This window comes from Trematomus bernacchii, unplaced genomic scaffold, assembly GCF_902827165.1.
Source record: "Trematomus bernacchii unplaced genomic scaffold, fTreBer1.1, whole genome shotgun sequence".
In the NCBI taxonomy this organism is placed as follows: Eukaryota; Metazoa; Chordata; class Actinopteri; order Perciformes; family Nototheniidae; genus Trematomus; species Trematomus bernacchii.
The window spans coordinates 1,728,299-1,744,510 of record NW_022987608.1 but is presented as its reverse complement, the minus strand read 5'-3'; the positions used below and the strand labels follow the sequence as shown (position 1 = coordinate 1,744,510).

Below are 16,212 nucleotides of genomic sequence, written 5' to 3'. Positions count from 1 at the left end.
GCTTTTCAATGCAGGATATCGCTCAGAATATCTAACAGGAAAATCAATTTATCGCGTTTATAGTGAGCTTTGCTTTCTTGCATTCAAAATAAAATAAAGTGACATATTACTGAACATTTCTGGTTAATACATTTCAGGAGTTGTAGTTTTTCCTGCTTTCAAAACTTCATAAGCAATAAAACATACCTTTATTATTCAGGGTTTTTGCTACACGACCAGTGGCGTACGGTGGCTAGCTAACATTTAAATAGTTGTATTAGTAAACAGGAAGTAAAACACTTTGTACTTCACCGGTAGGTTTTTAGTCTCATTTAGTCAGGTAGAGAATCTTGGGAAATGAAGGGAAATGTAATTATTTTGTACTTTGTGACGATCTTCCACACACTGCATTATCCAAAAGTGGTTATTTTTGACAATAGTGATGTGAATTTACCCTTTTACTACGTAGAAAACACAGTATTTTCTTCAATAACTAGCAACAATTCTCCCAGTCAAGCTGAGAATTGCCATTTCTTTGTAAGACCAGAGTGTGTAAATTACTTTGACAGCATAGAAATATCACTAAAATGCCAACTCTACAATCAAAAATAAATATTATCAGTTGGAAAATACTGTTCCGGATACCGATTTTGTTTATTAATAACCACCTCTGATGTGAACACTGTAAATATTTCTGTTTCTTCCACTATTGCTGCTGCTGGAGGGTCATGTGACATTTGAAGACGATCTAAAATCCCTCACAGCAGAACCTGGGCACGTTTCCTTTTGGATTATGTTCAGTTTAATAATTTACTTTCTCTTAAACCCATTAAGAAGTTAATATATATGTGTGTACTTATATACAAGTGAATCACCTTTGGGCACTCCAATCCACTGTTTGTTTGTCTGTCTGTCTGCCGTTTCACGTTTATTATAGCTGTGATATTTTCACCAAAGTATGTTACCAGTATTTGTATGTATTTATGATTTGTTTGCTGCTGAAGGCGAACAGCAGGGGTCTGACACACTGGAAAATGTAAATTGTCATGTTGTTTTACCCGTTCAGATTTGCAAATAAAAGCATATTTTTTCCACTCGATTCGGTATTTTACTTTCATTTTTGTTGACAGTAATACTCACAGATGACCACTAGGGCGGCAGAAAACCCACACTGGAGAGATGGGATTTAAGAAAACCTGACAAAATACAATCTTTATTCCTTATATACAGTACATACAATGCAATACTACAAGGTTTTTCTACACATTCACTGATCTGAGTGTACCAGCCTTAAAACTCCCACCCAGGGGTCGAGGAGACGGGCAAAACGGAAAGAAAAATCAAATTAAAACAACATTTCATCCGTCAAACATTGTTGTGTGGAAGATATTACTCTAAATTAGCAAGTATTATTGGCATTGTGGTTTTTTTCTAACAAAAAGGTGCTTTTAATTCTTCTTTTTAACGTCACAAAGTGAAGCGTGATGAGCCCTAAATGTTGTCATATCTTAAATAATTAGCATTTGAATGTTCTAATACAACTTATGCTTTTCTCTGGTGTCCTTTTCACCAATCTGTTTCCATCGAGTGTGTTTCAGGGCAGCAGCAACTCACATGACATCCTCCTCCAACAAAAAATGAACGCAAAAACCCTCCCAAATGTTAGGAGTATTATTCAAGCCACGTCTCCATCGTGCTCCATCGTTACAGGGTTAACTGTCCTCATGATTCATTTAGAGAATCAAATGAGATGTGTCTGAGTAGCAGGACACCTCCCTGATGATGTCTGAAATAACGACTTATCTCCAGTGTCAGTGAACACACCAGCAGGATGATTTAGATGTCAAAAATGTCTACTACAGTCCAAGTGTTTTGTTTAAAGTTTCAATATGAATATTATGAATTGGAAGCTGCAAAAAATCCTATTCAGGTATTTTTGTAGGCAATGTTGAGCTCATGTCTGACTCTTAAAGAGGACCATAGCACTATTTTTTTGAGCTGTCATTTTAAACACTTTAGCTACTAGTCATGTGCTCTTAAAGGAATAGTTGGAATAATGTTAGGAAATTGCCGAGGGATCAGGTTGAGAAGATTGAGACTACCAAAAGTAAAAATAGCCACTGATGTCGCACTCCAAAGCTCAATAATTAACCACATTATGTAAAAGATCATAAGGTGTGGTGTTATAAAAAGTTTTCTTTAGTTATATGACGATCAAGTTCAGTTACCTAGAGTCTTGTTGTCACTGTGTTAATAAGTGATCTTTAGATTGCCTTGGACTGAGCCAGGCTAATGGTTTCCAGTTGTTATGCTAAGCTAACAGCTAGTGGTAGCCTCACACTTAGCATACATGAAAAAGAGTAGTCTTGATCTTCTCTGTAAGCAAGCAAATGTTCTGTTTTCCAACCCCCTGATTTCCACGAAGCAGCAGAATATAATGTCACATTTGTCCGGAACGACCAGAAGCTAACGGGTGGCTAATGTTACCTTCACTGTAGTTGGATATTTCAGTTCTTCCCATTATCACATAGGCTCACTTTAACCTTACTTTCTCAAACTTAAATTTCACCTGCAAGACACCCAGTATGCTCCTTCAGCTTCAACAAGTGCATAACAAAGTTAAATAACTGTATTAAATGGGACTTATAAGTTCACTTGATGGGACAAGTTGACCCAGTAGAGTTTTAAATGCATCATTAAACGGAGGGAAAACATCTGTTTACCCAATTCAGTGGGGGATAAAAGGAAAATTAAACCCACAATGTCATCACACTGGAGAAGTTTTTTTTTTTTTTTTTTAAATAACTCAAAATGCCCTTTCCACTCTCAAACTGGCACCAGCACTTCATTTACAAACGCACACCGGCTGCTTTAATACCTCCCAATAAGTGAAATGAGTATCGTTTGTGGACCCTGACTTTTTTGGTAAATAGACACAATTAAAAAATCCAGCACAAGATGCGTCCAATGCCAGAAATCTTCAATATGTATATTTACATATCCTGTACACCCTTAGAATGAAGTCCATTAACTACTGAGGAAAATAAATGTTACTTTACCTCGAGTCCTCTGTAGTATATATGCACATTTACCAACCAATTTGACAGGGATAACAACCGAAAGCAATATAAAAAAAGGTATATTTAGATATATATTAAATTCAATCCTCTAGAATCATTCCTCTATTGTAACTACAACACTATTCAATTGTTTTTTTTAGCCTCTGCATGGCTGACACGATCACAAATAGGGGGCATATGTTGCAGAAAAAGCAAAGCTTAGCAGATAATCCAAATGAAGGTTTGGCGGGGAGATGCTGAATGTGACCGAAAGGACAGAAGAGTTGGGAAGCCACTTCCTGTTTCACGGGCACACACACTTCTGCCTTCAAATCAATTAACAACCAGTGGAGTTGAACTGAGAATCGACCCTGAACACATCATCTCCAAATATGTGGACACAGCACAAAAGTTATTGAAAAAAAAATACCATAAAAAGATTGAAAACAAATGCGTGCAAATTCTCCTTTTTGGCCATTAAGTTTCTGAGGTGGGAAAGATTTTGCGTGCTCCAAAGAAACCAGCAAAAAAAAAAAGGTTATGGTGGGATATCGTGCGTTTAGAGACACACACACACCTCAGTGAGTTCTGTGAGTTTCCCTCACACCACAGTGTTTGTAAAAGTGGTGTTCTCGAGGCTCACCAGCAGGGGGCGCAGGACTGACAGCAGCTCAGTGATGGTGATGATGCTGATGATGATGATGGTTAAATCCCACAGGAAGGTTCAGGAATAGAAAAATAAGTGGTCTCTGCCTCCTCCTCCGGTGGGTGGGCGAGGTGGTATTAGGGGTTATTTGTAGAGCGTGATGAGGTCCACCAGGTTGCCCTTGGGAGGAGTCATGCTGTCGGGGAAGAAGTTGACGAGGCGTGTCGAAGAGCTGTTGTCCTCTGAGCGTACGTCTGGTCCACGTCTGAGAAACCTGAGAGAGAGGAGAGACGTTAAGAATTATTTTACAATAAGACTACCCTTATAAAGGGTTTACGAATAGTTTGTAATTGTGAACACTTTATAAATCATTAATAAGCTTTTATAAGACATTGAGATAACAGGGCAACTGTGACCGGTCGCTTGCCAAATAGTGAGCCCACATTTATCTGTACTGCTAAGCCTTATATTGGCTACCTAGCTTACTTCGTCTTCTTCATCAGCCAGCATCCTTGGTGTCTGTTGTTCACTGAGTTGATTCTCGCTAAGTAGCCAATATAAGGCTTAGTTCTCTTGCCAAATAGTGAGCCCACATGTGTCTGTACTGCTAAGTCTTATTAGAAATGGTAGTAACTCATTAATAAATGGTGATGTGTCTTACACTTCACAATAACGCTCCCCTTTGGCAACTATAAAAGTTAGTAACTTGTAAATGAATGGTCATAAGAGAAGCCAAGAAACATCAAGATGGATGGGGGGGGGGAATCAACTCAGTGAGCAACAGATACCAAGGATGCTGGCTGATGAAGACGAAGTAAGCTAGGTAGCCAATATAAGGCTTAGCAGTACAGATAAATGTGGGCTCACTATTTGGCAAGATGACTAAGCTACTTAGCTTACTTCGTGTTCTTCATCAGCCAGCATCCTTGGTATCTGTTGTTCACCGAGTTGATTCTCGCTAAGTAGCCAATATAAGGCTTAGCCATCTTGCCAAATAGTGAGCCCACATTTATCTGTACTGCCAAGTCTTATATTGGCTACTTAGCGAGAATCAACTCAGTGAACAACAGATACCAAGGATGCTGGCTGATGAAGAACACGAAGTAAGCTAGGTAGCCAATATAAGGCTTAGCAGTACAGATAAATGTACTTATCCAGAAAATCCTGGATAAAACTGGTCTAGACGTCCTTTGTGGACTCACACGTGGTGTTTTTAATGAACACTTACCCAGTGGGATGAAATCAGAGCTGGACTTGAAGAGAGCCGAGGGCAGGAGCTGGAACTGAAGCGCGAAACACATTCAGTATTAGCAGGGACTGTAACCGCCAAAAACGAATATTGAAATAACACTAAAGCAGTCTTTAATGCTAACCCAGTACCATACTCTTTGGTCTCGACGGGCAGTGTGATCCACGGTGAGCGAGAGGTCGTTCTGCAGGTATTTCAGCGCGTTCAGGGGCTCCGATTGGGCTTTCTCCTCAAACCTGACCAATGAAAACACACCAATGGTAAACATCCATAAACATTCATCTGATTGTAAATTATTTATCTAATATATCATTCCATTTACTAGACTCTTCTTGCACCATTTCCATCTTGTTTGTATTTACTTGTATAACTTGACTTGCTTATATTTCACCAAAATCATTTTGTTACATAATGGTACTCTTGGCACCGGCACTTTCTGCAGACTCGCGCTACTTTCCTCGGCTTCAGGCCTCGCTGAGGAGAGGTAGGTGAAACGAGTGATGTCATAAATGTTGTATTCAATATGTTAATAGATTGTTTAATATAGGTTCATGTTGTACTTTGTTCAAGTCATACATGTTTGCAGTTAATACCTATATATCTGCTGTGTGTAAATGTAGTTTATATAATGTGCAGGGCATCAGACGGTGTTCGTGGGCTTTCTAAAGTTTAGATATGCTAACGGAGCATGTGGGTGGTTTTTTTATGTAGTTTCCCAATCTCTGTTTTCTTCCACTGAAGGTATCAATGTAGAAAGCTGGTGAACCTATTTCCTGCTGTAATTATATTCATCCTGGCTGGCAAGAAAGAAGTCGTTTTATTTGATCACACAACTAGGGGTGGGCGGATCGATCCCAAAATATCGATACTTCCGATATTACGTTACGTTTCAAAATATCGATACTTTTATACTTTTTTCCCCTCTCCTCTACTCGTCAATGTCATCAAAAACTATGTGCAGACGAACACAAGTAGGCCTATATACGCTCTTTTCTTCTCTCTCCACTGCTGTCCTCCTCTCCCCGAGGCTCGCGCACGTGTAGCACGCTCCCTGCCTGAACGCCGATTATCAAGCTGACTGATAAGCAGCCAGCAGGGCAGGACAGCAGCAGCCAGCGACTCGCGAGTGCGACACACACACGCGCATGATGGCTGAGAGAAAGAGGAGCGTTGTGTGGAGCTATTTCACAACTGTCCATGAAAACTTAGCGAACTTTGATGTGTGCACGAAGGCAGTTCGCTACTGTGGCCACTTTGTATTGTTATTTTTCATGTTTGCACTTTAAATTTGCAAAAGTAAAACGTTTATTTGTCTATAAAAACTGTCCTGTCTTTAATCATGAAAATGAATTCAGATTTAGTCTATTTATGATGCTTTCAGCTCAAAAATCATGTTATGCAGCTCTCCCCTATATGAAAGTACATAAGAAGCTTTTCATTTGAAAAAGTATCGGTATCGGCGATACTGGCCCTGAAATACTTGGTATCGGATCGAATCCAGATTTTGTGGTATCGCCCACCCCTACACACAACACAACGCAGAGATAAATGTGGCGTCAAACCAGACCGGTTACACTTGCACATCTCCAAACATTCTCTTGCACTATTTTATCTGTTTTATTTGTTCTATGCTCTATATATATATATATATGTTGCACTGTTAGAGGAGCCTGTGACCTAAGTTTTTCATTGCCATAACTACACTGTAATGTGCTAATGACAATAGAGCCTTGAAACTTGACCTGCAGTTACAACCACTAACCACTAGATGGCAACAAAGCAGTAAGAATCCCACAGCTCGAGAGTCATGTGATGAAGTTGCTGCACCCCACCTGTATTTCCTGATCAGATATCTGCAGTGGCGCAGCAGATATTCCTTGGAGGGCCGACACAGTTTGAGGGACCAGAAAGTCGTCCAGACGCATCTTGGGAGAACAAGACTTCCGGGGTTTCCACCGAACAAGTAGTGCACCTGGACGGAGAAAATAAAAAAGGAAAATACACACCAATATAAAGCTAAAAACAACAAGACGTAGATACATGTTATTGGGGTCTTTAGTTGAATTCGATTCATGTGTTTTTTTTTGGACATAGGTACAATTTTTTTTAAAACAGCCTGATTGTCAACCCTTTAATTGCTTGTTAACATTTTATAAGAAATATTACAAGGATTGGCAACATTTCGTATCTTTTACTAATACTGTTATGCATTCATGGTTTAATTTGTGTCTCTCCTCGTGATCTTAAGGTTGGAAATCTGCTAATTTAAGACACAAATGGGGTTTGTCATTCTCTCCAAACAGTGTGACTCTATTTCTTCACAGCTTTCTTACGATTAATTAGTCATAACAGACACTGATAGAAAAAGAACCTCCATCTTCTGACGTTGTTTTGGGAAACATTTTAGAAGTTGATTTCACAGAGTTACAGCTTCCGATGAGAAGTAGAGCCAGATGTAGAATAACCAGCTCAAGAGGAGACGTCGACGTGATGCATCATAAATACAGATGTTGAAAGCCGAGCTGTATATCGCCTTTGCAAAGTGATCAGCGTGTTACTATTCAAGTGTGTGAGCCCCAGCTGTGTGTGTGTGTGTGTGAGCCCCAGCCTGTGGTGAGCCCCAGCTGTGTGTGTGTTACCTTGTGCATCTCAATCGTAGACCCAGCTTGGTGTGCAAAGCGTGGACACGGCTCCTCCTCCTGAAGAGCCTTGCTCGGGTTTTCTTTCACTGCCTGGTCGTTCTTATACACACAAGACCTGAACACACACACGGAAGTAAAGAAGAGGAGGAAACTGAGTGTGTGAAATGAACTACATGTGTGACCAAAGACAAAACAAATTCAGTTTGTTTCACACACTTCAGTACAGCTACTGAAATCAATGTACCGGAACAAAAGAGCTACAGCATTACACCTGTTCCCTCGAAACCCACACACACACACACACACACACACACACACACACCACACACACACACACACACACACACACACACACACACACACACACACACACCCACACACACACAACACACACACACACCCAACACACACACACACACACCCACAACACACACACACACACACCACACCACACAACACACACACACACACACACACACACACACAACACACCACACACACAACACACACACCACACACACACACACACACACACACAACACCCACACACACACACACACACACACACACACCAGTTGTTGCGGGCGATGTCGTAGATCCAGAAGGAGTTGCGTACGTTCTCCTCACGCTTGTCTTTGTCCTTGCTGAGCCCCGACAGGACGTGGATCTCGTTGAGCTCGGGGTCGATGGTGGCTCTCTGCGTGAAGCCCGTCATCGGCACTGTGGTGCAAAAACAACGAAGGGTTAAACTCAGGGATGAAATATTCGCTCCTCCAGCAGATCACATGCATTGAGTTATTATGAGACGCAGAGAAAGAGGGAACCGTTTGTCCTTCCTGCCAAGACACATTCTGTTCCTTCTTGCTTTTCTTTCACCTGTCGAGCACATTTTGAATGAGTCTATTTCTCTCTCTGTCTGGCTCTGGGAGATCAGAGGCTATTTATTACTGCGTTGTTGAAGGTGGATTTCAGATCTCAGTCGATTTTTCTATCGGGAGAGGAAGTGTCTGACCTGGTCGTATCTTCTCTGACGTGGAGTTTATTAGACTCTGAACACAGCAGCAGGAATACCAGGACTGTCATTTTTAATTTAGTCTGATGGAGACACAGGTTAGTTCAACAATACTCATGCGGAGTACTAGGGATGCCAGAAACTGACCATGATCAAATTCGAAAATCGGACAGCCCTGGCGACTATTAATCGATTATTCGCCACCCTAACCCTAACCCTAACGGAGTAGGGGGGGGGGGGGGCGGGGTCGGTGTGTAGCAGCTGCAGCAGCAGTCTGCACTCTTGCCCAATGGCCATTTACAATTATTAATACTATACTATTATTAGCATTAGTCTATATTTTGGTTTGAAACTAAGCCAGGAAAAACAAAGAAAAACATAAATATAATACAAAAATATATATAAATAAAATCGAATTTTAAAACTAATTTTCGATTATGGAGACTGTAACGAATATTCGAAAAATCGCTGGCATCCCTAGAGGATACAGGGCAGCTAGTCAATAAAATGAGTTAGAGGAGAGCCTGAAATAAGCCAAAAAAAGTACAGGAGAAAATAAATAACAAAAATTATGAGTATTTGGGAAATGTATGAGAACAGTGTGTCAAACATGGGTTCCCTCACATTAAAAAAGTGTTTTAAAAACTCAGAAAATTGGGCTATAAAAACATAAAAAATTGTTTACCTCTGTTTGTAGCTGGTTGTGAAACATACAATAATATCAGGTGGGATTTTTTTGGTAGATATCAAAAGGAAGCGCCATGGTCCAGTTAACATTAAACAAAACTGTAACTCCACCATGTTTGCTGTTAAAAAATGTTGCTATACTGATGCAAATATACTGATGCAAATATATATAAGTATAGACTGGTCTTCGCTGGAGGTGGTCTTTTAAAGTTGGTCTAATAATGAACCTTTTTGCGAGCCACAAACCTTCACCTCTGGGTTTTTTCAGATAAATAGGACCAAGCGTGTGTTTAAGGAGCGGACTATTAGTGTATAAAAGATATATGTTGTTCTTTCTTACCCCATGCCCGAGTCTTTCTTGGTGCCGTCAGATATGATCTCTACGTGGTCTCCGTCCACATCGTAGCTGAAGAAGTCGTTGAGGTACGTCTTTGACCTCTGACCTCCAAACACGTACAGACAGCGGTTTCTCTGTTGGAAAAGGGGAAGATGATCAGGGAACAAAAATAACTCTGCACTCTCATCTGCACACTTATGTAAATAGATGTAACGTGTTCATACAAATGCACAACTTTTTACTGTGATATCTTCTTTTAAAAGAAGTCATGCTTTTCTGGTTATTACCCGTCCCCTTGTGTGTTATGAAGGTTTTTATGCATGTAAAGATTGACAATAAAGTTGGCTTTGACTAAAAGGCCAGGTTATTCTCACAGAAATGGAAAACAACAGTGTAACGAGACAGGTGTTAACTCACATGTACTATTTCTGCTTATGTTTAATGTGTTCACTTGGAGTTTTATTTGTGAAGAACCGGAAGTGTTACCGGATGTTGTCAAGTGTAACGTGGGAGTTACGTGTTGTATGCGTTATCCGAAGATGGCGGTGTGCTGAAATAAAGTGTCGTGCTGAGACGAAAGTGTGTCTACGACAGGTGTGACTCACGGTGTGGAAGAGCATGCAGTGTCCGATGCGGGACTGGACGTCCTCCGGCCCGGCGTTACACGAGTCTTCCCTCAGGAGGCTCCACGTGGCGGCCTGGCAGTGGTACGCGTACAAGCCGCTGAACTGAGGCTCCGACGTGCGGCTGTCCTCGACGCTGCCGTTACACGTCAGGATGCGACCGCCAAACGTGTAAATCATGTGCTTCTCCGAGTCCATGCACATCTGCAGGAAGGGGAAACAGGAAGTGTGAGAAGACTGCAAGTCCTTCAACCTTTACATCAAAAAGAAAATCTGAAGAAAGCCCAGAGTTAATGGGGATTAATGGAGAGCTATGTCTTGTATGAAATGTTGCAGTATGTTCAATTAAAGAATCAAGATGGCGGCGCGGTGTTGGAGTGTTTTTTTACGCTGCTATGGACAGTCTTGCACTAATGTATATTCTCAAAGATATTGAAGTGACTATTATTTTGTATCTATTGATTGTTGACAGACAAGGCTGCTGCTCACACCTCCTTTGTAGACTCCCTGTGCAGTGAAATGTCTTCAAACAGATATTTAAATGAATTAAAAAGAGCTGTAAGGCATATTTGTTGTGTCGTACCTGGTGGTCAAACACCAGCTTGGGCCCTCCATCAGCGGACGTGTCCTCGCTGAGCAGCGTCCAGGTGTTGGCGTCGATGTCGTAGCGGTAGAAGTCGCTCTTCAGAGACTTGCTGTTCCTCACGCTGGAGTCCAGGTAGCGGCCCAGAGTGTAGATCTGACGCCGCTGCGAGTCGATGCACATCTTGTGGCACGAGCGAGCACTCGGACCACTCTGATTGGTTCACAGGAGACAACACATGCAGAGCTGCTGTTTTAAAATGTTTTAATATGTGTCTTAAAGTGTATTCATGAGCAGTTGAGATGTTTAAAGAGGAGACTAATATTTGTTGAAACAATTCTTTCAAAGTATTAAATATTCATTAGTTTCTTTCCTCATCTGAGATTTGACAAAGTGTTCCCTCTCACCTCCTTCTCGTATCTCTGGAGATGCAGACCCACTGGTTCTCCTGAACGCTGTACGCCCAGAAGTCAGCGAGGTCCTGAGTGCCGTCCCAGCCTCCAAACAGGTAAACGGTTTCTGAGGGAAACAGACAAGTAAGAACGTAGACAAAACATGAACCCAACTCTTCATCATTTCATTCTGCTTTAGAAAACATAGCACTGCCTGTATGGAAGTCAATCCATCAATTTTTTTTTTTTTTCTTAAAGGTAGGGTAGGTAAGTTTGAGAAACCGGCTCGAGATACACTTTTTGTTATATTCCATGGAATGCTCTTAACATCCCGATAGCAATGAATATCTTAAGTGCTTTGACAAAAAATCCATAAAAACATTTCATCTGTGGAAGCCGTAGTACTGTAAAAAGCACGACCAATCATTTTAGCCGGGCCGGCTAAAATAACTGGATGGCCTACCTGCCTGTCAGCCTTCCATCTGTGCACAAAATTATCTCGTGCCCTCATTGGTCATGTGCGCGTTCGTGTGTGTTGGAGGAGGGGCTCTGTGAGGAAGTGGCAGATTTTCTCCGGTTGTGTATTTTCAAATTCTAGCGATCTCAAGCTGGTTTCTCAAACTTACCTACCCCACCTTTAAATGCTATTTTATTTCAGAAATATTTTGGACTGTTTATTTCTTGTCTTAATTTCTCTTATGTACATTGCCTTGTTTTTTAGGTTGCTGCAACGCAAATTTCCCAAATTGGGATCAATAAAGTACTAATCTATCTACCCATCTATCTATCCATCTATCTACCCAGCTATCTATCCATCCATCTACCTATCTATCTATCTATCTATCTATCTATCCATCTATCTATCCATCTATCTACCCATCTATCCTTCTATCCATCTATCTATCTACCTATCTATCCATCTATCTACCCATCTATCCTTCTATCCATCTATCTATCTACCTATCTATCGTTCTATCTATCCATCTATCCATCTATTTATCTATCTATCTATCGTTCTATCTATCTATCTATCTATCTATCTACCTATCGTTCTATCTATCTATTTATCTATCTATCTATCTACCTATCTACCTATCGTTCTATCCATCTATCTATCTATCCATCTATCTATCCATCTATCCATCTATTTATCTATCTATCTATCTACCTATCGTTCTATCTATCTATCTATCTATCCATCTATCCATCCATCTATCTATCTATCTATCTATCGATCAATCTATCCATCTGCTCCTTCTGATTTTGAAATAATAAAAAAAGCCATTAAATTTCTAGCAACAAATAATTATGCGTTGATATTATTTATGTGAATTTGTTGGCCTTATTAGTCAATTCGGAATCATAACTAATAAAATAAATCAATATAAATATTCAAGTTGTTTACACATTCGGGAACTCAAGGAAAAGCAATTGATTCTAGATCAAGTCAAATCAACATCGATCTAACACATATAGGAACTGTGACAAGGATGTATAAGACAACGTGGTGTAACAAAATATTTGATTTACTATGATATACTACTACATTCCCTACAAAACAAACTGCTAAATCCAAAACACAGAAGTCACTGTGTAAGTCTTCGACTGAGCAGAGGGATGAAATAACTTCTTTCAGCTCTGACGTTGCAAACATCTCTCTCACAATGCAGGCTTTTGTTTTTAGATCGCCAGCAGGAAAGTACGGAAAGTACAACATCGGCTGATACTAAAAACAAAAGTGTGTCTCAGTCCAAAAGAGAGTCTTTACGAGCTCTTAAAAAGGAAGCAGATACAAAAACAAGTGTGTCTCAGTCCAAAAGAGTGTCTTTATGAGCTCTTAAAAAGGAGATTACTTCAGGACTTTTTCCTTTTAGAGAAGGGCTGAAGGTCAGGGAGGGTGCTTGATTTGATTAAACAGTGATAGAGCTTCTGAGTGTGCGTAGGAGGATATGAGTCAGAGAGCTTCGGTTAAAAAGCCGAGTCATAACAATGGCTGCCTGGGTCTCACCCAAGCCCCCAGGAAGTGCTCTGGACTCTGAGGAAAATATTCGTTGAGTCCAAACGGCCGTACTACAATTTCCGTATCAGCCCGTGACGTCACTGGGCCCAGAAAGAGTTTATCCCCATTGACTTACATGGGGAAAGAGATGTCTGTAAATCAGCGGATAATTGTTTTTTAAACTAAATAAACTACCCAGTATGAACTATCTTATAGCCCTTATTAGAATCATTAGGTCCTTAAAGTTGTAAAATGCGCTAAAAGCCGAATTCTGATTTATTTTCTCTCTCCATTCATTCTACTGAGCCGAGAGTGGGAGCTCGGGGGGCGGGGCTTAAGGGGCGCATGCTCTGTGAGCGCACATACGGGTACTTCTGCTCTGACAGCCAGGCATGATGGGTAATCTGTGACGTTTCACTCTCAAAAATATCAGGCCATTTTGTCCTCATGCGCCAATGAGCAGCTCTCAAAGGAAAGAACGAGACCCCGCCTCCCACGCTGTATCCAGTTCTTATTAAACATCCATGGGTCTCACCAGTCTGGACGTCGATGACCATTTGATGTCCTCCCCTCATCCCGGGCCTGTTGTCGTCTCCGTCACCTGCAGAGAGAAGAGGAAGGAGGAGGTGGAGCATGAGGAAGAATGATAATGTAGAAGAGGTGGAGTGAGCAGAGGACAGGAGGGAGTTTTAGCTACAAGGCCACTGAGACGTCACATGCTGAAATGTGATTGGGATATTTCCCCACTTGAGTAGATGGTCTCACTCGTCATGTCGTCTCGGGTGATTTCTTGGGTACCTTTGTTACATTTGGGGATGATCTGACTCCACCGGGGCTTGTACTCCTGCTGGCTGATGTACTGGTTAAACAGCCCGTCTAGAAAAAGGAGAAAAAGAGAATCAAATAAAGCAAAATGTAAAGTTAATGCAAGCAGAAACTGATACGATGATATTTTATTGTGAGGTCAAGTCTGAAATGTTTCACAGCAGCTCCATTTGCAACATCAAACAAGGACAGATATCAAGACACGATACAAGAACATTTAATATAATCACTGAAGAGAAAACATGCTCAAGACCCTCTAACGTACATCTGACCTGGGATTTAACTCTGTGTTTAATTTGAGGATTGACTGGTGCACAAAGGAGGGCTTCAGTCTAATTACTTTGCCGTACTTAGTTCATCAGAACTCTTTAGTTCTGATGAACTAAAGAGCAGATCGCGTTCACACCGGAATAAGTCCCTGAGGGAGGATTAGGCAAATGAAGCCGCTGACGTCACTTTCTTCTTCTTCTGCTTTGGGTTTACTGGCAGGCCACAAACAACTTCACGGCGTATACTGCCACCTGAAGTCCCCGGCCGGAAGTCCCCGGAGTTGGGGACTGGCTTCAGTAGAAGCTGCTGGGCTCCCAGCAGCTTCTACTGAAGCCTTCAGAGTAACTCGCCAGAACACCGACACCTCCTCATCTCCACCGCTCCATGTTTTCTTTTGTGTTGCCATAAGTTAGTCTCTCTCGTTTGTGCGCTGGGCTAATGCTAATGCTAATAATGCTAATGCGAGCAAATAAAATGGCGGCTTCACAAAACTTTTTGGGAGTTTTACGGGGCGTGGTTTGCAATCCGCCCAGCCAATCAGAAATGGGAACCTTTTTCTCCCATGAAAGTACCTGCTCTCTAGCAGGACTGAAAAGGGGGTGGAAAGGTTCTCATGAACTAATTTCTAGTTCCGATTTCTTTGGTGTGAACGCACATTTTCGGCACCATATCGGAACTACTGGGAAAAGTACTCCGGTGTGAAAGCGCCTTATTGTATTATGTTAGGCTGATTCTGCTTCTCAAAAAGGGCTGAACTGCAATCTTTTAGCTTGAGATTTTCAACTGGTGGACTTTTTGATTTTAAAGCAGTAGACGAACACGTGTACCATGTAATATTGCAAAACTGTAGAACAGTCAGAATCACAGATGTAAAAAACAGGAGAAGAATTTGTCTACTCGCCCTGAAAGACCTAAGGCGGCGGAAAAATGAATTATTTGTGCCATACAAAGATTTATGTTATTTAGTAATTTATTTTCTTGCTGTTCTTTGTTTATATTTAATTACTCAATAGTTATCGTTATAATTTGAGTTGAAGTCATTCTTAATGCTTATTTAGAAGGCAGTTTAGGGCACCTGGTGATTATGCGGAAACACAGGAAAGGCGAGAGGTGAATCCATTGTTCTTTATGTATTGTATTTTTGGGATACAATGAAATAAATGCACAGAAGATATTGTTGCCTTGCTTACTGATGCCCAAGCGGCAGTTTTATTTGAGTAAAATTGTCTTGTTATTTCTTTATTTCGCAAAAAAGTAATCTTTACTCTCGATCCATCAGGTGTTACCTCCCACAGCTTTGTCGATGAGCTCCTCACAAGCGTCAAAGTCTCCCTGCAGCACCAGGCGGTCGTGCAGGTGAGTTAGCATCGGATGCTCCAGCGCTATCCGGGTCTTCTTCTGCAGCGACTCAAAGGCCTCGGTGTAGTTATGCTGTCGGAAATGCTTCAGGCAAAGGCGGATGGCTTCCTGTTCTCTGTACTGCGAGGGAACAATGGAGAGGAAACACATTAATGCAGATATAGAGGGAGAGACCGGCGAGAGACTCAACGGGATTAGCAGCAGACCCCCTTCAAATGTTTAAAAGCCATATTAAAAAGTTTTTAATTTGCTTTTAAATTTGGGTTAACTGTCAGCTTTACTTCAAGGGAATTTCATTAGGATCACTGTTGATGTTTTATCTTGTTCTGTATTTTAATATTATTTTAATATTGTTGTTATGTTTTCTGTCTTTGTTACAAATAAAGTGTATTATTATTATTATTATTATTATATGCATGGAGAAGTTCACTCTCAACTCAGGCGACACTAAATGACATTAAAAGCTGTTGCTTCTTAGATGCATTTACTTCTTCTTTATCAAGTATATCCTGATTTAAAATGTACTTAAAGGTCCCATGTCATGCTTTTC

At 40.9% G+C, this 16,212-nt stretch overlaps 1 protein-coding gene across 1 annotated transcript; it reads right to left on the bottom strand.

Moving 5' to 3' along the window:
* Nucleotides 1–1,162: 1,162 nt before the first annotated feature.
* On the bottom strand, nucleotides 1,163–15,782 carry LOC117483173 (muskelin-like; the record flags this gene model as incomplete). The annotated part of the gene is given in 15 exon segments (XM_034131385.1): nucleotides 1,163–3,909; nucleotides 3,912–3,958; nucleotides 4,913–4,967; nucleotides 5,036–5,052; nucleotides 5,084–5,169; nucleotides 6,766–6,905; nucleotides 7,573–7,690; nucleotides 8,148–8,295; nucleotides 9,616–9,745; nucleotides 10,217–10,438; nucleotides 10,818–11,028; nucleotides 11,225–11,336; nucleotides 13,744–13,809; nucleotides 14,007–14,084; nucleotides 15,590–15,782. Coding segments are annotated over 15 exon segments (1,704 nt in total), but the record flags the coding sequence as incomplete, so codon positions are not given.
* Between the last annotated feature and the right edge of the window lie 430 nt (nucleotides 15,783–16,212).